The 22,929-nt window shown below is 35.9% G+C and overlaps 1 protein-coding gene across 3 annotated transcripts; it reads right to left on the reverse strand.

The window, feature by feature from the left end:
- Window positions 1-183: 183 nt before the first annotated feature.
- On the reverse strand, window positions 184-20,609 carry Rhogap15b (RhoGAP_ARAP and RA_ARAPs domain-containing protein RhoGAP15B). 3 transcript variants are annotated; one of them, XM_076766738.1, is made up of 15 exons: window positions 20,159-20,609; window positions 18,600-18,804; window positions 17,295-17,753; window positions 13,380-14,163; window positions 11,040-11,847; window positions 10,232-10,697; window positions 9,474-9,663; window positions 8,904-9,036; window positions 7,594-7,833; window positions 6,905-7,117; window positions 2,682-3,103; window positions 1,843-2,082; window positions 1,164-1,366; window positions 1,043-1,084; window positions 184-965 (listed from the first exon to the last, which is right to left on the reverse strand). In XM_076766738.1, exons 3-15 carry the CDS (start codon window positions 17,384-17,386, stop codon window positions 827-829), a joined length of 3,972 nt encoding a protein of 1,323 aa, XP_076622853.1. In that variant the 5' UTR covers window positions 17,387-17,753; window positions 18,600-18,804; window positions 20,159-20,609; the 3' UTR covers window positions 184-826. The 3 variants fall into 3 exon arrangements, with proteins under 3 accessions (XP_076622853.1, XP_076622852.1, XP_076622854.1); XM_076766737.1 differs by having other exon boundaries at window positions 20,051-20,609; XM_076766739.1 differs by lacking the exon at window positions 17,295-17,753 and having other exon boundaries at window positions 20,051-20,609.
- Window positions 20,610-22,929: the final 2,320 nt, after the last annotated feature.

Genomic DNA, 22,929 nt, shown 5'->3' on the forward strand with positions numbered 1-22,929 from the left:
GTGTTATGATTATTTATACAGGGTGGGGCATTTAAAACAGATCACTGAAACAGATTATTTTATTTTAATGTTCAAAAAATTTCAAAATAGACGTTTTTATAATGTTCATTATTATTTGTAGACAATTATAATGTCACTAAGGAGGAACTATTATTATAGTTTCGCGTTAATTAAGATTTATTCTGGGTATTTATTTAAAAATAGAAATGACAAATTTCATTTACAATTAATTTGTTATTTTACACGTCAACATTTGCATAAAATATAATACGTACAAAACTATTATATAAAGTTTATTTAAATGTACAACTTATCTGAAATTAGTTTTTTTCGTCGAAAATTGATTAAGTTATTTGAACCATTGAAATGTTCGAGCAAGTTTTAACATTATATTCGTTTGCTTTAAGAATTTTCTCAATGACATCGTTTATTTTGATACACGTACATAGATTACGATTTAACAGTGTTATAATCGTGTTCGTCTTAAGGCAAGCATGGGCACTAAACAAAGGACAAAATCGTTTAATATGTAATACAAAAATATTATATATAAGAATTAAGCCGTATTTTATTGTTACTACTTTTTGACTTTAGAATAGAAACCATCTCTTATATCAGAATCACATGTTTCACCCACGCTTACATAATTTTTAAATTTACAAGAAATGTTTCCAATAAAAATAGAACCCCTTTTAAAGTCAGAAATTAGTAGCAATAAAATAATAAGTCGTAGTTCTTAGATTTGACCTACATTTGTGTAAAGTTTCATTAAAATCGGCGTCTAATGGTTCGTATTGTACTCCTGTGAGACAAATACGTTAGTCATTTATGGATCCATAAGATTAATTGCGGAAGGACGGAGATTTTGTTGATATTCTCCAAAGATCATAGCTGCTAACCATTTGTATTGATCGTCCTTTAATGTTCCCGCCAATGTGTTTCCAAAAAATGGGCTTTCTTTACACCTAAAACGTAATTTTAATTTGAAAGATTTAAGTTTGATATATCAATGGGAATCTCTTAAACTTTATTTCAATGTTACCTTGTTGGTTTTTTATTTTTTGGTAAGAACGTGATGGACCATCTGAAACAAGGAATGTACATACATTTCGTAACATTACGAACAAAATTTGTTCAATACAAATAGAGAATAAAACGCTTACCCAGTTTGCGGATTTCGCTTTGGTTCGTGGCCCAAATACCAAATGATTTCTTCTATTTTCCATTCATACAATTTATTAGAACAGACTTTGTCTTTGTAACAGCAAAGCTTCGCTTGACTAAGTTCGAAGAGGTAGGTTTTGAAATGTTTAGTCTTTCTATCCGCAAATTTAAGTTCACCGGATGGTGTTAATGGCGGTTTTATCTAAAACAAAAATTTCTTTAATGAAAACGTATATACATAATGGGACGAGTATGTTTAATGTATAACGTAAATAGTTATATAAAACGAAGAAGCTAAGGAGAGAATAATATGGTCATTTTTATGAACCAATTTTTACATTAGCAATGTGAAGTGAAAACAACGACCGCGATCAAGTCCAATTAAATTACATCCTGTTTTTGTGTCGGGCAAATATGCATTTATCTTTCCCTTCTGACTCACGCAATCTGATCCGCGCCGGGCAGATCGCTATGGAAAATAGTTTCAAACATGTACAACCTTGAACCCGTCTAACACAAAGAATATTACGTATTCAGGTCGTGTTAAATGAGACGTAAAGTAAATTTACAGACTTATAATTTTATAATAAATTAATCATTTATTCGTTGACAACGGGACGTTCGTTTTCATCTGGAAAATTATAATTTGATTTTGATCTAACATCGTAATATATTTACCAGTGGTACTATATCCTTGTACAGTTGATCTTTTTTAAGAATGAGGACGTTGTCCTTCCTATCCTCGGGATCCCAGTATCCCCACCTTGCCACTGTTTCGAGGACACGCTCGGCATGATGCAGTGGTCGTTCCAATGCACCAGACAACGTATATTCTTCTAAACATAATTCATGTGCCGGCAAATCCGTTTTATCGGAGAGTTCCTGGCAAATGTCGAACGCGGTCTTTTGTGGCCCAATCTATGACAAATATTTCTGTATTACATTTCCTATTATTAAATATATTACGCGTATGGTATTATTATACATATATTATGATCTCGAATTCCGTTACAAAAAAAATAGAAAATCCCTTTAAAAAATTCAAGTTGACCATCAAATCTATTAAATGCCTTAAAGTTAGGTGTCTGAATCTATTTGCTAAATATTAAGAGATAAAAGGAAATGTAAAATAAAGAAATATTCACTCCCTGACTTTCAAGGTCACTTCAAGATTAATTTCTGCCTTTTTAATGGAATTCTATAGAATTTTTGAACGAAAACATATTCTTGGTTTGAGAACGTGAAGATACATAAACGAAAAAAAAATTCAACAAACTTGTTTTATAGGAACGCGTTTAACGTCATTCTAAAAATAAATCAAGGTGACGGCGAAGCAGAAGTTGCTATAACACACGAGAATCGAAATGTCCGTTGCTTTTTATACAATCAATCGGTCAAGAGATCACAATTACGTTTAAAAGAAATCTGATTCTCAAATTTCTATAACGCTGAAGTGTAGATTGTCATTGATTGAATAATTCTTCAAATTTAGAATAGAACTAAGGAATGATTCTCACGGTCACATTGACGCATTCTCCGTCTATCGAGAAAATGTATATCCACATTTTCAGATCGCCCGATGGCGCTCCCCGTAGTCCATTGTTCGACACGTGATGCTTCTCGAGGACCTCCAAAATTTTCGCCTCTTTCTCTAGATCGGCAGCTGTTACTTGATAGAGCTTCGGATAAAGCCTTATTAGATCACCGACAACTCTGGTCTCGGCTCTGTTCCATTCCTCCGCACTGTTTTCACCGGCATGCATCAATGTCGGTCCCCAAATCGCGGATAGATTTTCGACAGTCATCAGGTTCCTGGAACACTGCTGACTCAAGCAGTGAAGGTGAGCAAGAATCCTCCTGAGTGTCGCCGCAGGCACAGGACTCAACGGAGCTAACAGTTTTCTGTACGTCGAGACTTTATCGTTCTCATTATTGTTCTCTGAAAAGCAAAATACAACTATATAAGTATCTCACTTTTATGGAAGCAATTTGGTATTTTGTAATTTGTTGACATCTGGATTCTTTGTCATTTTTTTTTCTATGTGGAAGAACAATGTTACTAGTTTATTATAGTTCATCTGCTTCAGAGGCATATAATAAACCTTCTTCAGTAAAGCCTCTTTTACTAGCAAGTTTCTTTAACGATCGTGTCTTGCGCGTCAATTTTCGCACTTTGAAATCGCCTGTAGTGATTCGGTGGAGTTCTTCAATGTCGTAGTATTTTACAGCCATTTGTCCAATTTTAACAGTTAATCCTTGTATAATGAGTACTGCAGACCTTGTTCTATCATTAAATATGTAAGTAGCTAGGTAAATTGCGATTTCTGCAAGAGTATCGTTCGACGTCGTTTTTGAAGCGAATTTTCACATAGGAATGTTCAAAGTTTTGCTGTTATTATTATTAAAACTGCGAAGATAATGGTGATATAAACGTTAATTGTCAACAATTAACTTTATTTGTGAAGATACATTGCAAAAATTTGAATTTAATCATTCAAACATGATATCTTGCACTTAAATATTATTGAATTCATGGTTACTATTATCAATTCATTATTATTTTACTTAATTAATGTATTCCTTCAATTGTGCCTGAATGTGATCGCAATATATTTGAAATATTGCTGCAATGCCATAGGAATACTACACAAATAGCAGGCATAGAAAAATTATTACAGGGTGTTCGGCCACCCGTGGGAAAAATTTTAATAGAGGATTCTAGAGGCCAAAATAAGACGAAAATCAAGAATACCAATTTGTTGATGGAGGCTTCGTTAAAAAGTTATTAACAATTAAATTCAAAAATTTCAAATCGTTCTGGAAAAATTATTTTCGGTTGCAGGGGTCAATTAGAATCATTTTTGGTCATTAGACATACCGTCGAAATCCTACTCACTTTCGAGAAAAAAATTCGAGCAAGTACTGAAAGTTTCGGTAAAAAAAAAGACTTTCGAATCGTCTTGGAAAAATTATTTTTAGTTGCAGGAGCCAATTGCAAGCATTTTTGGTCAACAGAAATACCCCCGAATTCCTACTCAGTTTCGAGAAAAAAATTCCTTACCGAAAATATAATCTGAGGGCTGAAATGTCTGCCCGAATTTTCATGCGAATCTTCAAAACGTCATAACTTCTGAACGGATTGGATGATTTTAATGTTTAAAAAAGTAAACTGCGCGTATTTTGATGGAGAATATATACAAATTGCAAAAATATTCGAAAAGTTGGTCCTTGACACCGTAAAATGAGAAAAATCCAATAAAAATGGTCCAATTTTCAAACAGCCATAACTCCTACAATAGTGAATATATTTCAATGAAACTTTTTTCTGGAATAGAGCTCATGGGTACCTACAAAAAAGTATTAGACAACTTTTCTGCAGGGCGTCAAATAAAATTACTAAAAATGAAAAAGTAATTTTTAAGAAAAATCGACAGGGGGTAGGTGCCTAAATTTTTCGGCGAAAAAAGAAATTTTTAATTAATTCTAAAAAAATTATTTTCGGTTGCAGGGGTCAATTACAATCATTTTTGGTGAACAGACATACCCCCGAAATCGTTCGCATTTTCTAGAAAAAAATTCAGTACTGTCGGAACTTTAAACGTTAATAACTGTTTAACGAAGCCTTCATCAGCAAATTGATATTCTTGATTTTCGTCTTATTTTGGCCTCTAGAATCCCCCATTAAAATTTTTCCCTGGGGTGGCCGAACACCCTGTATATTGTTTTAGAAATATTTCAATTTTGCAAGGCAATATTTCATACCCGTCTCAGCAATTGTGTCACCACTGAAATTTATATCAGAGCTATCGAACGCATAATGTTATCAGGGTCGTTCAAAAGTATGCGATATCGTATAAGCAATAACAATTTGATAACTCCCCCCTTCCCATACTAATAATAAGATTATTATTTTTTAGATTTAGAATTATTTATTAGTATTATCATTTATTGATATCTTTGGATTTGCACTCTTTACGAACTTCTGAAAAAAAATGGTATTACTAAATATTTAATTAATAAGTAAACTGATTTAATTTTTATTTTTGTTGATTCTATAACACATATTTAAACGTTAGTATAGTTATGATTTTATCGTCATTAATGAATAAATAAATTGGTTCGAATGACCCTACATTTTTATATTATAAAAAAATATTTAATTGTAGCGGCACTTTTGTAGTTTGAATGTTAGGAATTTTTAATATTTATTTATTCTGTTTCTAAATTTTCGACTCGTGTACTGAAATTAATACGAGCCGTACAAAAAGTGTGAGTTCGATTTGGCCTATATCTTCAGTCTGATCTTTATTAATCCCAAAATCCGCGTCGCTTCTTTAAGATATCATTATCGGTGAGACAAAAAAATCACGTGCGGTTTTTATTGGAGATGCACGTACCTGTATGTACGCACACCGTTGCTTTCGCTAACATGAGACGTACGATAGCTCCTTATGAAAAACCATGATTCATCGACGACCTCCGTGCGATTCTCACGCAACATTCCGCCGTAAGTAGATTGAAAATCTACTGCAAACATCGAATAAATTCGAGTTCAACGTTCCCTCGTTATTATCATACTGGGATCTCGTTTCATTTTCAAAGTTTTAAAAACGATTTCAAATTCTACTAACATTGAAAAGATATGCAAGCATTACAGGATCTTTTTCCTGCATTGTCTTGAAAATTAATATTCATTGTGGAGAATTCTGATGAAATTGGAAAAATATGCAGGTGTTACAGGACTTTTTTTCCTGCATTTTCGTCAAGGTTGAAGTTTTGAGAACATTTATAAAGTGCTCTACATCATAAATGTGTGAAATATGTTCCGTATATTTTGTATCGCGTATTGCGCGAAGATGGCTAGTGTACTAATACCGCAACTACATTAAAATGCAGTATGTGCAATCGATTTGTATGTAGCAAACATTCTACAAATAATATACCATGTTTTTCCTATTTATAAACACTGATAATGAAAATATTTATTATCCCACAATGTTTATTTTATTCGTTTAAATAAATATTTTGCATCTATTTGACACGCAAGTTAAAATTTTAATAACACCGGAAACAGTTAGCAATAACACCGGAAATTGAATGATATGCTTCCTGATGAAAGGGGACCACAGTATGTGAAAGTGTACGTGGGAGTAAATACGGGTCAATTTGACATTATTCCTGATTTATTTGCACGTATTAACCGAGGGGTCGGTCGAGCGCTTGTGAGAGTGCGACCCTTTTGGTGGCGAATATGGGAGGCGGCGCCACAAACATAAGTTTTAACTTCTGTGTTAATGTGACAGACGGCTTGAGAAACCATTTTTAAAGTAGGCAAGTTAGCATTGTTTTGACGTGCTCCAATATGCATTATGTCAGATCCAGGATGAGCAAAATTTATTCAAAAAATAAATAACAAATTGTATTTCTATAGAATTATAGTTTTGCTTCCAATAATGGCACAAAAGCATGAAATATTCTCTCTGAAGCGTCTGTTTAATTTTCAAAGTAACAGTTTTCACTGAATTATTCTCGAAAGGTGATGATAAATCGATCGTCTGATCATAAGAGGATTAAATCGTTTATAAATGTAGTATTGAATAGTATTTTTCGTTCGTTAACGTTCCGTCGAATTCAGTTATTCGCGTTTAACTAGTAGCATTCAAGCGGTTTCATTGTCAAAGCGTGGTGTTAGTAGATTGAGACCGTGCGCGGCGAATCAAGGACAGTGAATGCTCCTTACCTGAGTTCAGACAAAGCCGATCGTGTATCTTGACGGGAAACAATGGATTCGGTAGATCACGGAGAAACCTTCTGAGAATCGTGGCGACATCGTGCTCTGTATACGCGCTTTTTGTAATTTGCGTCGCCCATGCGTCCCGACGAAAGGCCTGCAGCAATCGAACAACGGCGCTGTTGGATCCACTTTGGCGATAAATGCCCTCCGACATAATACCTTCAATGTGACATTAATATTCTCAAAGTAACGTATTTTCAAATATCGTCCATCGTAGCTACTCAACAACCGCATAATTAATATCCTTTTACATAAATATACATTAACATTCATGATCTGTTACTTCTATAATTTTTGTAAGTTTGTAGTTACATTATCTGTTTAAAATTCGATTTATATAGTAATTGCATTTTGTATCAAGTAATTTATGTGTTGATTTAATAAATTGAATAAGTATACGGGAGCCGTAGCAAGGGTACCGAACCGAAAGGGTAAAGAACCGCACGTGGGTTACGAGCTAGGGTTCACCAACATTTCGACCGTTTTTCGTGGTCCTCTCGACGTCTATTATTCAAAATAGTATTTGAATATTTTTTTTTTTTAATTGACTCAGCTCTGAAGAAAGACAGGACACGGAGATATCTTTATTAGTTTATCAATTGTGATAGTGTACAATCACATACTGAAAAATTTACCGTGTACATATATAAAATTGATGCATTTGTCGAGGATCACAGGTACGTCGTCCTGCGTGAGTTGCTGCTGTTCCAAAGCAGGGCCGCAGGTGGTAGCTGCTTGGTATAGCGCGTGCCTCCATGCAGATCCTTCGTGTGTACCTGGTGCAGCCATGTGTAATGCACCACTGCCACCTGTGTCCACGACCACCACTGGAACGGAACCGGCACCGGAATTCGGCCCTTCCTGTTCTCGTAAAACTGTAACACAACGTACGAAACTCTCCAAACCTACTACTGCTGCAATAACTCTCCAAACAGGTACTAACTACTCATATTGTATGTTTTATACAGGGTGTTCGGCCAACTCTGGGAAAAAATTTTATGGAAAATTCTAGAAATAAGACGAAAATCAAGAATATCAATTTCTTGACTGAGGCTTCGTTAAAAAGTTATTAAAAAATTTCAAATTATTCTGAAAAAATTATTTTTGGCTGCAGGGGTCAATTACAGTCATTTTTGGTGAATAGACATACCCCCGAAATTCTGCGCATTTTCGAGAAAAAAATTCAGTACGGGCGGAACTTTAAACGTTAATAACTTTTTAACAAAGCCTTCATCAACAAATTGGTATTCTTGATTTTCGTCCTAGTTTGGCATCTAGAATCTCCCATTACAATTTTTCCCAAGGGTAGCTGAACACCCTGTATATCGTGTCAAAGAAATATAAAAATACACGTAGAATTCCTGGTAATGTATCGTTACTTTTTCCTGAGACTGTAAATTAAAAGATAATGCTTCTTTTAAGTCAGCCAAACGAGCAATTAGCGTAACAATAATTCGACTGTTTCGTAACGAGTATGTTGATACGTTTTTAATTTGATGTTAAAATACATATTAATCGCGGAGAACAAAATATTAATTGCATCTCTGGTCAGTTTCAATGAGAAATGCTACGAAATAAGTTTCATGATTTACACTCCCATTGTCTGTCCCCTTTCGGTTTGCAAATACGTTAATTCTTTTATTTACTGGGATGTATTACTAATATAACCAGTGACGTCATTACATGGTAGATCAAAATATTGTTTCGACTGTAAATTTGATTAAATACCGTCTGCTGATGCGCAGTTTAACGAAGTCAATGCTTGTCATTTGCAGTCGGAAAACATACACTTACAATTAATTATACGTGACTACAATCTTGTATCATAAGGAAGCAACGAGTCCTTCCGACAGGCATTCAGAAAATGTCTTTAACGATAATTATAATTTGAATAAACAGTTCCTCTATGGAACTGTAATTTTTTTTTATAATAAAGATAACATACCAATGCAACGCGCTTTTCGAAGGTCGAGTTCTCCAAAAGTTATAGCCATGAGAGGATCCAGCGATTTCGTGTAAATTAGAGTTCTTTGGTGCAGGAGAACCCAAGCTGGAAACCATGTACCTGTTATACCTTCCTGAAACATGCATTAATTAATGTTAATTTCATCATAATCAAAACGTTACGGTGAACGTGCATTTAATTTAATAATATTCTTAGTGAATATATAAGTTATGGAATATGACAGACAATAATTATTTTGACTGTCAGGTTGATTCTTAACTCAGTGATGAATAAATAGATGGGTGATCCTATTTAGAATAGTGTTTGTTTGTGCTTGATATCTTTTCAATAAATATTGCAAAAAATTCATTGTATACAATAGAATGCTTCGATGCTCATTCGAGAAAGGTTTCCAGAAACTACGTATGTGCAAGTTAGGTATTCAGCAATGTAAGTACGTACTTTAAGTTGATGATATAGATGCTCGTGAGCTTGGGAATTTTAAAGATTTATTGAATTGTTAGATTTTAAAAATTAGAATTTCGATATAGCGCTATGGAACTTTTGTACCTTTAAGTAGGCCCATCCTGCTCTCGTTAGTTCGGCTGTATATTTCGTGAGAAAGACTGGAGTAACGGCCTCCAAGATTCTTTGAGCCCACACTCTTCGTTCAGCGATGCCCTTCGCGTAGAATACGTGAACGCTTGGCCTTCCTTCCACGCTAATTGCTATGCAATGTACTGTTTCGCCATCGACTACCCTGAACATTTTAAATCGCCTTCGTTATCCTCCTTTTCCTTCAACATTTAATCTCATTATATGTAAAGTACGCTTCTTTTTGCAAAATGCTGGGAATAGGCAGGTTTAATTGCGAAGAGTCACGAACTGGATTTAACAAATGTATTTAAAAATAATTTAAACCATGAAGTATCAGTATTTTATGTATTTCTTTTACTAGCATTATTCGACTATCATATTATATTTAATATGGATTCAGTAAGGATATTTAAATCGATAGAATTATTTAAATATTTATCAAATTCAGTACAGTTAAATTTTACATATCAAAATTCTTATGGGATTTAAAATATTATTATACAAGTATCTCCACTTTGGAGGTAGTTTTACACAAAATGTTTCTCCACATTTATCTTCGCTTCGAAAAGTGGTGACCTTCATTCTTTTTCGGAGATTCACGATGCAAAGATCAAAATAGAAACTTTGTTATTCTCGATCAGACTTTATGCATTTCTGGATCTCGCTTCTGCGTGGATCTAACATCATTATCTCAAGACGTGTTCTTTTATCGTACGAAACAGTGGACTCACTTTACATCCTGCAGAAGATGAATGCTGTATACTGTATCAAGGTGAATGACCTCCTTCAGAGTAGACATGCCCTTATCGGTGTAAAACGAGAGTTTCTGGTCAGCCAACACTGTCGCCCTCGCCACGAGGTCCTTAGCCCTTTCGATCCCAACGCCAGTCCTGTAAACAACTCCCCTGTGCGTCGCAGAATTCTGCGGTACGTTGACCTTTGGCCTTTCCAGTTTCGTCGATTTAGAGCTCGACACTCCGCCGTGGTCACGATTTCTGGACAACAGTTTGCTCCCGCTCTTCACAAAACTGATCATGTTCGGTCTGATACCGTGGCTGGTGGATTCGTGCCTGAGTTTTTTTAGTTTCTGTATCATGCCTATGCGTCGATGCTCCTCCGTGGTTTTTCCTTTCGAGGGACTGGTCACAGTTTCTTCGGTGCTTTTCGCCGTCGAGGTGGCGGTTGCCGTCGTTGTGACTGGAATATGCGAAAGAGACGAGCACTTGAAAAAATACGTTTGTCGCCAAAACGTGATGCCGCAACTAATTGAGAGTGAAGTACACTCCGGTCCGTAAGTCATCAGCCATTTGTTAGTAGGTAAATAAAATTAGCGTTTCTCATCCTATTAATACGATTTTAATAACCGAGGCATTCAATTTTTTAACGTGCTTGCAGAATTGTATATTATTCTTCTAATAAATTCAAGTTAGGAATTATATTCGTAGACTTGAAATATAATTTCCCGAAAATGTAGGTTTTGGTAGGTTTTAGAAGTATATTATAGGGACCACTGTATAAAGAAAAAAGGCAATTGTTTACCTGGTGAGGTGCCATCACTGGTGGTCGCTGTCGCATTTGTTGGCGTATCGTTGGCGCGAATTTTCGAAGTTAATTTTCTAGGTGGCACGGCGGGTTGTTTCCGGGTCACCAGGTGCGCCAATTTCGGCAACAGTGCCGGATTTTTGGCTATAGAGGTCTTGTCTGGCACCGAGGTGGTATCCGCGATCCCGTCGTAGTCGCTTTTTGGCAAGGAATCGAATCTTTTCGGCGGTTCCGGCGGCACTGCGGAAATTTGCGGATGCAGCATATCTTCGTCGTCCGCTTCGTCCTGCTCTTCCTCATTATCAACGGTTTCCTGGTAATCGAGAATGCTTCCAGCACTGCTACGCGAATCATTCGTGGCGAGCAGAGTCTCAAGCAACATCAGATCGTTGTTTTCGAAATTGCTGTAAACATTCTCGTCGGAGGTTCGCGCGAATGGATCGAATTCGAACAATAGCGACCTGCTGTTTAACTGTCTGGTCTCTGAGCTGGAGGACGTTGGCTGTTTCTCTTCTGGAACAGCTTTTTGGGGCGATAGATTTTCGTACAACGAATTTTGCACGGACGCTTGACTCTCGTTCGAAGTTGTGGATGTCCTGTCCAAAATGGGCACCTCTTTGTCCAGAATATCTTCCTCCGCGCTGGATATCCTGTCCAGCTCGTCGATCCCGTCGGACTTGCCAGCTGACGCGGTGTCGTAAAATATCCAAGAATCGGATCTGGATAGCCTTCTTGTATCGGTTTTGTCGTGGGGCAGGGTTACGTTAACATCCGACAAATTTAAGCTTTGATCAGAATCGCTGGCCTGATAACAAAGTGAAGGGAATTCGTCCATAAGTACAGAAAAATTTGACATTGCGTATGTCATATTTTTTATAAAATTCAATAAAAATATATTAATCTTTATTAACCCTGAACCTAATAATTAACGAGATATGTTTCTCGATAATTTGTTCCGTGTATCGTCAAGTTGGAGGTCAATGTCGTCAAAGATTTCGGTAAGACAACTTCCATATCTTCGACACTGATTGTGAATGACAAACGTAACAGGCGATTAGAGTGACGTAATATTACTTGCTTCGATAAACACTTTCAAGAAACTACCGCTGATATTGAATCTCTAATTTGATGTTACGCGAAGCAAATCGTCGAGAAATAAAAAGGTTAATATATTTTTACTCAGATGTGACATCCTTTCGATTTCTACTACGATATTTCGTTAAAAGAAATATGGTTGGCTATCAAATCTTCTAGCCTATGTAATGCATTATAAAAGCTCTCTTAATAAACAACGAAATTAAACAAAATATAAAGAATAAACATCGCATAAAGGCCATGTACATATACACGACTATGACATACATTTAACTATTCTGATAAATGAAACTAACTATTCTGAATGAAACATTTTGCATTTACTCAACCATTGAATATGAAATGCTAATGTATTCGGCATTCACTGACCAAGCAATTACAAGATATACGTGTTTCCTGTATTAGAGAGTGAAACTGAGTATAACAAGCGAATACTCGTAAGCATTAAATTTCGAATAGAGTACAAATTTGTAAATATTTGTCGTTCGAGTATTTTTTTAAATTCATTTTGCCCATCCCCGTTTGAAGCATAATTTACGAAAATACACTCCCGTCCATAAGTCACCTGACACTTAACGAAGCAATGTAAATTATAAAATAAAACTAACATTTATTCTTTACGTTATAAAGGAATTTTACCAAAATGTTAGCGACCAATTCAAAATCTTCGTTTTATAAATCAACCTCATATTTAATCTGGTAGAATTTTATCAAGAATTTTTTAGTATCTGTTTCATTAATACCATTCCAACCTTTATGTAATATTGTCTACAAGTCCTCCTTCAATTTTAAACACGTTTTCATATTTATTTGAATTCCATACAAGTTTTATAAAATTTATAATAAAGTGGTAACTTAACCCTTTGTATTCTGAGAGTCTCTATTAATATGAACAGCTAGTAATAACAATTGCAATTTTGTAATGTAACCTCTAAAAACAAAAAAATATTCCCTTTTCAACAAAAATGTATAAATACCTAGAATTTAAATTTTATTCATATATTTCCTAAATTCAATTTGTGTTATCATAAAAGAAACTTGAATCGAGCTATAGTACGTATTATGTTTACCGCCATCGAGGCGCCAATGAGTGCAAAGGGTTAAATGACTAAATTGTAAGAAAGTCGAGATAACAAAGTAGCTTCAGAAAATTGTATCTGTACCTTAATTTGCATTATCTAAGACTCACGGACGGTAGCTCAGGCGAAATGAAATCAAATGTTAAAGGAATAGAATTTTTACCTGATTGAGGGCGAAACTGAGAAGATTAAACGATTCTGGGAAGTCCCTCTCGATTTTGTCAGAGATGGTCGAGCTGATCGTGTCGTACCGACTGCTACCCGATGTGACGGACTGCAGCTCGTTGTAGATAAACTCGTCAGGATGCGGAGGAGGAGGATAAACTGGAGGCGGTGGACTGGGTCGCGTACCGGATAGGTCTTCCTCGTTTCTGACGCTCCTCAGATTACTGTTCAAGGGACTGTAGAACGAGATACTGCTGAAAATATCGTCGGCGGGCATCGACACGCATCTCTCGTCCTCCGCGGGATCCTTGAATTTTTTGATACCGTCGGAACCATCGCGGAAAAGCTCGTCCTGATTTAAAGACGACAATCGTCTGGTTAGGAGGTTCTTCACCGACTTTTCCAGCCGGATGCTGACGTTTCTCGTGCTAGAGATTACCGCGCGGCCCTTGGTCGTCACCTTCTCCGAAATCTCGTCTTTCAGTTGTCGGGAGCTGGTGCTCAGGTTGCGAAAAAATTCATTGTTCCCGGTCCGTGTCTCCGGTATCGATTTCGAGTCGTCGCTTTTCTCCGATTGACTCGAATCGCTGTGACTGCTGAGTCTAGCCGCTGGAACGACCAACGGTAATCTTCTTGGCGCTGGTACCGGTCGATCCGTCACCGACGTTCTAGGTTTCGGGATTGGTTTCACCTCCATCTCGATAGGAAATTTCTCCGCCTCGGCGCTCTCTTTCAACCGTACGATCCAGGAACGTAGAAGCTGCGCCACATGCTTCGACCCCCTGAACAATATTTGTACGTTTTAAACAAATTTTTTCCTACGAGAGCGCTTTTTTGGTGATAATTTTTGTAAAACGTAACGATAAATGGTAAAATTTGGGAGATAGATTGACTTCGTTTTTGTTACAACTTGTAGATTTCGATGAGAAGAATGAAAAAGATGTGGTTTCACTTTAGGATTGATAATTTACACAGAATATTATATGTTTCGTTGTTAGTTGATTTTATACAATTTGGCATGAAGGGTTTATGATAAGTTATGATAAGACGAATGAAGTGGGAGCTTTATAGAAGGTTGTCTTAACTCTTGAATATAAGGACTCGTATTTTATTTTAAATCATTCTTTTTTTTTTATACGTTTACGTTCGTACTGTTTAGTAGCTGGAGTTATATTGTATGGAATAGAAGTGTGTAGAAGTATCTAAGATGATGTATTCAAGATGTATAATCTTAGAAAAAGAAGAAAAAAGGTGACAAAAAAGAGAAAAAGTTTAAATGAGAGCATTAAGATTCGGGAAAATAAAAAATGTAGAAGGTAAAGAGTTGGTTAAGAAACGTCTAAAAGAAAAAGAACGAATCGTCGAGACCCAGAAACAGAGGGGGAAGAATATCTAATGAGAAACAGATTAAGTCAAGCAGGAATAGACGAATTAAGAACGGAGGAAATGAACATAATAGAAATGCTAATAGAAAGACGCAGAGAAGTAGAAAAACAAGTACGATTTGATAGAAGAGAAGCGAGCCACGAGAAAAGATATAAATATGAAATGAAACACTATACTGGGAAACTGTATATTTCAATCATGAATACAAGTAAAAGTAGAGTTTAAATGATTGAAAAAAATACTGTTATTAACATGAACAAGTCACGAATATCAGACGAAAATCACGATAGTCCGTTGAACCTTTCTGTAGTGGGTTTTGAATGAAAGTATTTGCACTGTCCATTGTTTGGTCGAAGAATGTGCTTACGGATGATCGATGAATTTGCTTTGCTTGATAAATGGTTAAATTAGCTTCTATTCGGATATCCGTAATATCGTACAGACCTGACAAATAAATCTTCTATAGTAGATTAAAGGTGTTAAATAATTTTTGAAGTTTCTAACAACCCTTTAAAAATTATTGTATGCTCATATTATTATTATTATTCATTTATCAACGGGAAAACCCCTTTAGTACAAAAAGAAGTAATATGTAAGAAACAACAAAATAAAGATTATACAAAGAAAATATTATTACTTATCAAATTTTGTAAAGTAATTAATGTAGACTGCAAAGCTAGTGTTAGATTTCCTTCAGATTGCCTGTACATTTATAGGTATATCTTGCCTTACATGGCGATCTACTAGACTAATCCTTACTTAGTAACCGGTCCTGAGCGAGTTAACCCGCTTTTCCTAGAATTTAAGAACCGTTGTCTCGTGGTTAGTAGGAATTGCAGTAACCTTTTTTGAATAGGCAGGTTTGGATTAATGTTAGATGGCTGTTAAACTCCCTAGTTTCTTACTTAAACATAAAATCGGCAAGGAGGCGGTGGCATTGTGTCCCAATCAAGGTTATTTCAGAGAGAAATTCCCATCGTGGAGGCAGGGGTTCAAGTTCACTTCAAACCTTGGTCTAAACAGGTCACAAAGGAATCAGAAGCAAAGGATTTTATGCCTGGTTTATGACACGGCAATCGTTATTCTTTGAAAGGTGTGGTAGAAATTTAGAAAATCGGTAACAATAGATTCACTTCTATGGTCTGAGATTTGAAATTTGTTTAACAAACAATATTCCGTTACGTAGTCACGTTATGTTTTTTCTCTTTAATATTTCTTCTGTTCTTCGAATACATCTTATTAACTTATGAAGAATTAAACAAAATAGAAGGTATCATATCTTTCGTATCACCGATGTAATAAGTAATAGTTACGACAAAGAAATTTTATTAGTGCTGTTTGCAATTCATTTTGACTGTATTTATGTTACAACTTTCGTTTATGCACCAAACTATGCAGGCTGCTCCAAGATATGCAAATCAGTAATAGCGCCAAAGAAAATGGCCATGGGGGCTTGAGCCCACCCCCATTGATAAAAAAATCAAGCTACGAGTGATTTCTTTATTCGTTGACAAATGTTAGCATCAAAACTTTAATATTCCTATTTTTACGAAATTTTCTCAACGATTTTTCCTTAAAATCTTGAACCACCAGCACGAATATTAAATAAAACTATTCGTAAATACTAAATAATATTTATGTTAATGTAAAGCCATTCACAGACTTCATTAATTTACTTTCTGAATCGATGTGATCATTCTCTGCGAACGTAATTATCAATTATTCCAGTGTTATCGTCAACCTGTCGCATAGAATGACTTGATAGTTGATACTGTCGCGTTCAGTGAAATTTGAGACGCAAAGTAAGTCATATGCGTTAAGGTGAGACAGACAACTAACCAAGTGTTTTAATTTAATAATTTCTTAATTCACTGTTCTTTACTCTTAACAACCACTCGCGTTTAATGAACAACAGTCTGTTGAAATTGAAGATTACTTTTAATGGTGTCGCGTCATTCAGTGTTATAAACACGTGAGTGTTGTGACTATTAAATTACATGGAATTCTGTCTCTGTCACGAAGAAATTAGAGAACTTATTACGAATAGCTTCCGGATCAATACGCGAATCGAAACGCCTTTAATCAACTCTGAATTACTATTTAAAAATTTCCCGATACATTAGTTTCAACCAACAAAAAACGTTGACTTGTTCATAGTGCTGTAGCAAAGTAGTGAAAGTACGGTAAACTCGTTGAGTAAACAGAACTCATACCTGCTCTTGCAACATACACGCGCAGCATACTGATTTTTTAAACGACTTCAAAAATACATAAATCAATGTCCTGCTTAATGAATTAAATTTAAAATTAACACCCAGTAACGTGTTGGCGGAGAAGAACATAGAATGTTGATTTGCGCAAACACGTTAATGGTATACGGAAAATGTTATTAAAAAGACTAGTATAAGAAAAAGTCCAACGATTAGTATGATTCGACGGTTAAGAAAGGTTATGTGTGCTTGGGAACAAATTGTTAGACACAGAGTAGGTGGAAGTTATATAAAAATGAGTACAGAATTAAGCATACTTTGCAAGACTCGAGGACGGTCCTTCAGTTTGGGTATCTCGATGAAGCGTCGAACACGTACACGAAGAATTATTAACACTTGCTTCGTACATTCCACCAACGACAGTTACTTTAGTAATAAAGACAGCTCAGCGCGAAGCACTTCTGTGCGGTTGAATCACCGCATCCGAGTCACGTGATTAGCAATGAGCAGTTGGAATAAATCATGTTTTATAATTTCAATTGCTCTAAATTATCGTTTCTGTACTTAATTTTTCCAAGGTGCTGCGATCTTTTAATAGACGAATCTCTGGCAAATCTAAACGATTCGTAAATTTATATTTATATATTTTTTTTTCAACGATCTTGTCAACAAGGGTAAGATACCCAACCCGGAACTTCAGAATATTATGAAACCTTGAGGATGCGTAGAGCAATTTGTTTGCTGCCCAATTCACTCCAAGGGGTTGAAACGAGCCCCTGAAAAATAGGGGTTAAATTAATAATAATTTTCACGAGTTAATTTCAACCCCTTAGGGGTTAATTTGTGCAGCAAAAATAATTGTATATTAATGCATATACTCTATGTATCTTTGTAAATTTTCTAAATTTCCGGTCCAGGAATCTCCCTCGATAGGCATATCGATATTATTTAGAAAGCAAATATTTTGCTTTCTAAGCGTGCGAATTATCAAAATTATTTCATTCAAAGCCCAGTTTGCACGTTTCGCGTGTAACGTAGTAAACATGAAAATGAAGGTGCATAATTAAGGAAATATTTGAATAGTAATTGTGCGCGTACATTGCGTTTAATATTCCGAGCACAAGTGCTAACGATGTCATCGTACTCTTAACTGGAATCATTAACACCTTTAAGGTCACGAATAGATCGAAAACGATTCCCAATTAAGACGTTTGTTTAACGCCTTATTGCTAGACTCCTAAGATACATGCAATTAGCGACAAAAATTTGGGTTAGGAAACCGCGCGCGTATTTCGAATTCAAAATGGCCGATCGTAAATCACAATTCGACGACTTATTTGATATTAGGATGACAAAAAATATCTGGTAATCGTAGGCATAGCACGTATACCTTAATGTGTATGTATAACTGCAAATGAGTTTACGTTCCGAGAGAGAACAAACGACTGTTAACGTATGGCGTCTCTGGCGCGTTTGAATCATCGTATCCGAGTCACGTGACAGAAGCTGAAGTCTCGGAACGTAAAAAAAGCCTTAAATTGACATGACAATTGTTTTGTACCCGTGAATCACCGTTTGGAAATTCGATACAGACGCATCGAGTTTCCGGTTTCTGCACTAACCGACATTTACGTCACGACGACGTTTCCATGGTTCCTCGGTTCCGATCCGGGGATCGACGACTGGATCTAGTTTCCCATATTCCTCATTGTCGGACAAAGGAAAACGGTTCGTTGTTACTTCTGCTCAATCCAGGACGGCACGTGAATCATAGTTAACTCGCGTTAGCAGATCTATCAGAGTTTCTAAAATTAACTGATAGCCCCGCTGAAAATGATAAGTATTACTCGTTATCCTCCAAACACTCGGAACGTCCTTCTACGATATTAAGAAGCAAGCAAACTTTTATTCTGACGTTGAAATCACTGAGAAGTACACTTTACCATTTAACACAGTTTCAGAAAACGTTAATCTCTAATCTTGGTACATTAGTCTTTTCTTCTTTCAATATTTATTAAAATATTGTCAAACAACAAGGTCAAATAGGGCAATTTTAAAAAGAAAATTTACAAATTGGAAGATATAGAAAAAGATATACATATAATAAAATAAAAATGCTCCAATACAAGTAAAAATGAAATTACAGTAGTCTTGGATGTAATAACAGCATTGATGTTAATTATTTAAAGTTTCTAACTACAGTAAAATGTCTTTGTTTATACACAATCCGTTCCAAATTCCAAATGAACGATACTCAACAAAGCAACGTTACCAAACTCAAATTATTTAAAATTTTCATTATTATTTCATCTGTATCATCGGAGCAAATAATATATTTAAAATTTGTAATTAAAAGATAAATTACGCGCGGAGTTACTTTGCCACTATCATCTGCTCCATTTCGAATAATTTGCAAGAGCGTCGTATTATTTTTACCAGAGTTTAAACAGGGAAGAAAGATGATGCCATGCGATCATTAATCATGCAACATTAATGCCCTTTCTCATAAATGTTATAATACCGATGCATCGTGCACGAGATAATCGGTTCAACAGTACGATTCTTTGTTCGACCCCAGTAACGAGTAAAAATATAGGCAACGCGAATAGTCAATAATAAAGCCGCTCCAATTACTCCTATCAACCGGGTGGCACACTTGGCAACTGTTCATTAACGAGGCAAATATTTGCCAAAACGTCAATGGGCTCTTGCGTTTTGTATAGACACATCGTCGTTGCTCGCGTAACGCGTCTACTTATACACGGCTTCGAGTATCGAAAGATGACATCTGCTTCCGATAACCTTTTTTCGACGTATCTGCGAGTTATCGTTCGAATCTCCTAAAACTGTGCCGTCCACTTTTCACTGTACATACAGTAAAAATTGAGCAGTTATAAAATTTCGGTTACTTCGAATTATCGATAGCTCGCCAACGTTTATCACCGATATGCACACGATCTCCGTTGCATCGAGTTAAACTAGTTTCGATACGCACACATCGTGAACAACTTGTTGATTCTCGGGTATCGTCGGGGAGAAAAACACGATGAGAGAGAACAACGGACACACGTACCTCGAAGTGCTATTTCAAGTCGGACTCCGCGAAACGATTCCACGATGTTTGAACGTTCTTCGCGCAGTGGCGCAGAATAATCCCGTAAAATACTGTTTAAACCCGGACCTGTTTATCGTGTCCGGTGGGGTCAGAGACCCACTTGGTCAATGGTCGTTGCCACAGTCATGATCTCTCTCCGCGTCCTCTTCTCTGTTCACCTTTGAAAAGGTACACTGGCAAGTCCCACGGCACGCACACTAACGAGAAATAGTTTAGAGGCACACACGGGCAAGTCACTCACGCACAACGTGGCAGCACACACTCGTAGAATTCACTGTTCACGATCGAGCTTCTCCTTTCTCTTCGCATTCTTTGACATCTGCGCTGAGGCCTTGTCCCTTGGCAAGTAAAAGCCTGGTCCGCCGTCGCGAGAGACGCACGTTTCACGGAAACGGTGCTTTCTAATGGTATTTGGTCGACGATAGAACGCGATACGATAAGATAATGGTTAAAAAACGCTGGCACAAATTCACTTCGACGACTCCGATCGCACGTCCGCCGACGAACGCTTACTTCCTACGCGAGACGCGCGGCTGGTTCTGCCACACGATGCATCCCTTCTCTCGCTACTGTCCTCCTCCACCTCCACCACGGACACTCCGATTTACAGACAATACATGCACATCATATACAAGGTGGGGCATTTAAACTCGGATGATCGCGTGTGTCTGTTGCGTTAAAAAGACAGCGTTAAAAACAGACGAACTTTTCAAGTGATCAGGAAACAAACAAGGTACTTATGAAAGACACTGTAAACGCCAAAATTGAAAAATTCGATTTGTTTTTTTTATAGTCTGCGTGTCAAGTATTGTAATATACAGTATAAGTTTGGCCAATAAGTAATGTTGAACTTGAAAATATATTCTGAAAGTCAATACTTCCACATTTGAGACCTTGTTTTAAAATGAATGATGGCATACAAGGCGTTCGGCCACTCCTGGGAAAAATTTTAATGGAAGATTCTAGAGGCCAAAATAAGACGAAAATCAAGAATATTAATTTGTTGATTGAGGCTTCGTTAAAAAGTTGTTAAAAAATTAAATTAAAAAATTTCAAATCATTCTAGAAAAATTATTTTCGGTTGCGGGGGTCAATTACAATCATTTTTGGTGAATAGACATACCCCCGAAATCTTACCCATTTTCAAGAAAAAAATTCAGTATTGGCGGAACTTTAAACGTTAATAACTTCTTAACGAAGACTCCATAAACAAATTGGTATTCTTGATTTTCGTCTTATTTTAGCCTCTAGAATCTCCCATTAAAATTTTTCCCAGGGGTGGCCGAACACCCTGTATATCCATACACGTTTGGTGCTATAAACGAAAGAATGACTCAAAATGATTTACAATGTTGCGTGATGAAGATTTTTATCTGATGATAATCGCTCAAGTAGATTTACTAAGATTGATAACGACTAAGGATCCCTTTTAATTAAAAATAATCAACGTTTTACAACAAGGAAGATGTTTGAGAAGTCCATTATGAAAAATGATATAATTTATAATATAAATTGGTAACGTTGAGAAATAGGACACAAATAGAAATCCTAAGGGCAGAGTACACTGGGTTTTATAAATGGATAATATTTCAGCACACGATTTAGTATTGTAGTAAGCGAGATAATGTTTTATTGCATTGTATGCATTCAGTGTTTACTCTTTCAACTGCTTTTATTAACTACTGTGCTGTATGAGTTCGACATACACATTTGCATAGGGAGAAACGCGTTGTTCATGTGCTAATTTCCCAGCTCGTTTTGTAACGTAGGATTTTCGAACTTCTATTTTTTATAAGTCTTCAAATACCGAGTGTTGTTGCGTCCCCTTCGAGTTCCATATACGAATGTGAATGGAGTAAAATTGCCTGATCATACGGGTCATGAATGAGTCACACTATTGTCAGTCTTGCTGGCGAGTCGATAATTTTTATCAACTGTAACACAATTGGATACGATTATGTGTATAGAAGATAAGGATGGTTTCTGTTTTAAAAGCTGGTCGTTAACTGCATACTTCATTCTGCCATCAATTAGACGCAACTATAGATTTGGAATCAATGAGGTTCAGTGTGATAATCATTATTCACAATTCATGGAAGCTGTGTTAGCTATTTGATCGAAAGACTCTAATGCATAATATGAAAAATACTTTCAATGTGAATTACTATAATTTCAAATTGAACGTTTTTGTAATTCGAATAGTGAGACCATTCAAGGAACTTATTACTGATAACAGATTATTGCGCAATAAGTATTAAACAAACTTATTTCAATGACAGTTTTCAAGACATTCTGCACTGTTGATTAGTTACATACAAGGTACATTTTTCACGTACGCATATATTTATTATATTCCTCGAATAATAATGGAGCAAAATTCTATTTATAGAGTCTGAAATTAGATGATTAATTCCATGATAATTCACAACATTATATAACCAAAGTGAAACATGTAATCAATCGTCATGGATGAATAGAAATTATGATTTTATCTTTGCGATTGATAAGATACCAAAATATTTGCGAAACTTACTACTTGTACATTCTGCAATCTCTTAAATAGAGTGTACAAGATTCACATAACAACAACAAGAAATTAAAATCAAATAATGTAATACATATGGTTTGTAATAAAGCACCAATTCTTGTTTTTATACAAATACTCCTGAGTGGTTTGAGCGTTTATAAACTATTTGTTATATAATATTTTAGTCTTATTTTGACTCGTAGAACGCACTGTCGACGCTCGAACGGGAAAAAGTGGGAAAGCTTATATAAAACGCTAAAAAATCTCACTCGATGAAAACACGGGAACGCCGGCTGAGTATTTTAATGAA

The sequence above is a fragment of the Colletes latitarsis genome, chromosome 6 (genome assembly GCF_051014445.1).
Source record: "Colletes latitarsis isolate SP2378_abdomen chromosome 6, iyColLati1, whole genome shotgun sequence".
Lineage (NCBI taxonomy): Eukaryota > Metazoa > Arthropoda > Insecta > Hymenoptera > Colletidae > Colletes > Colletes latitarsis.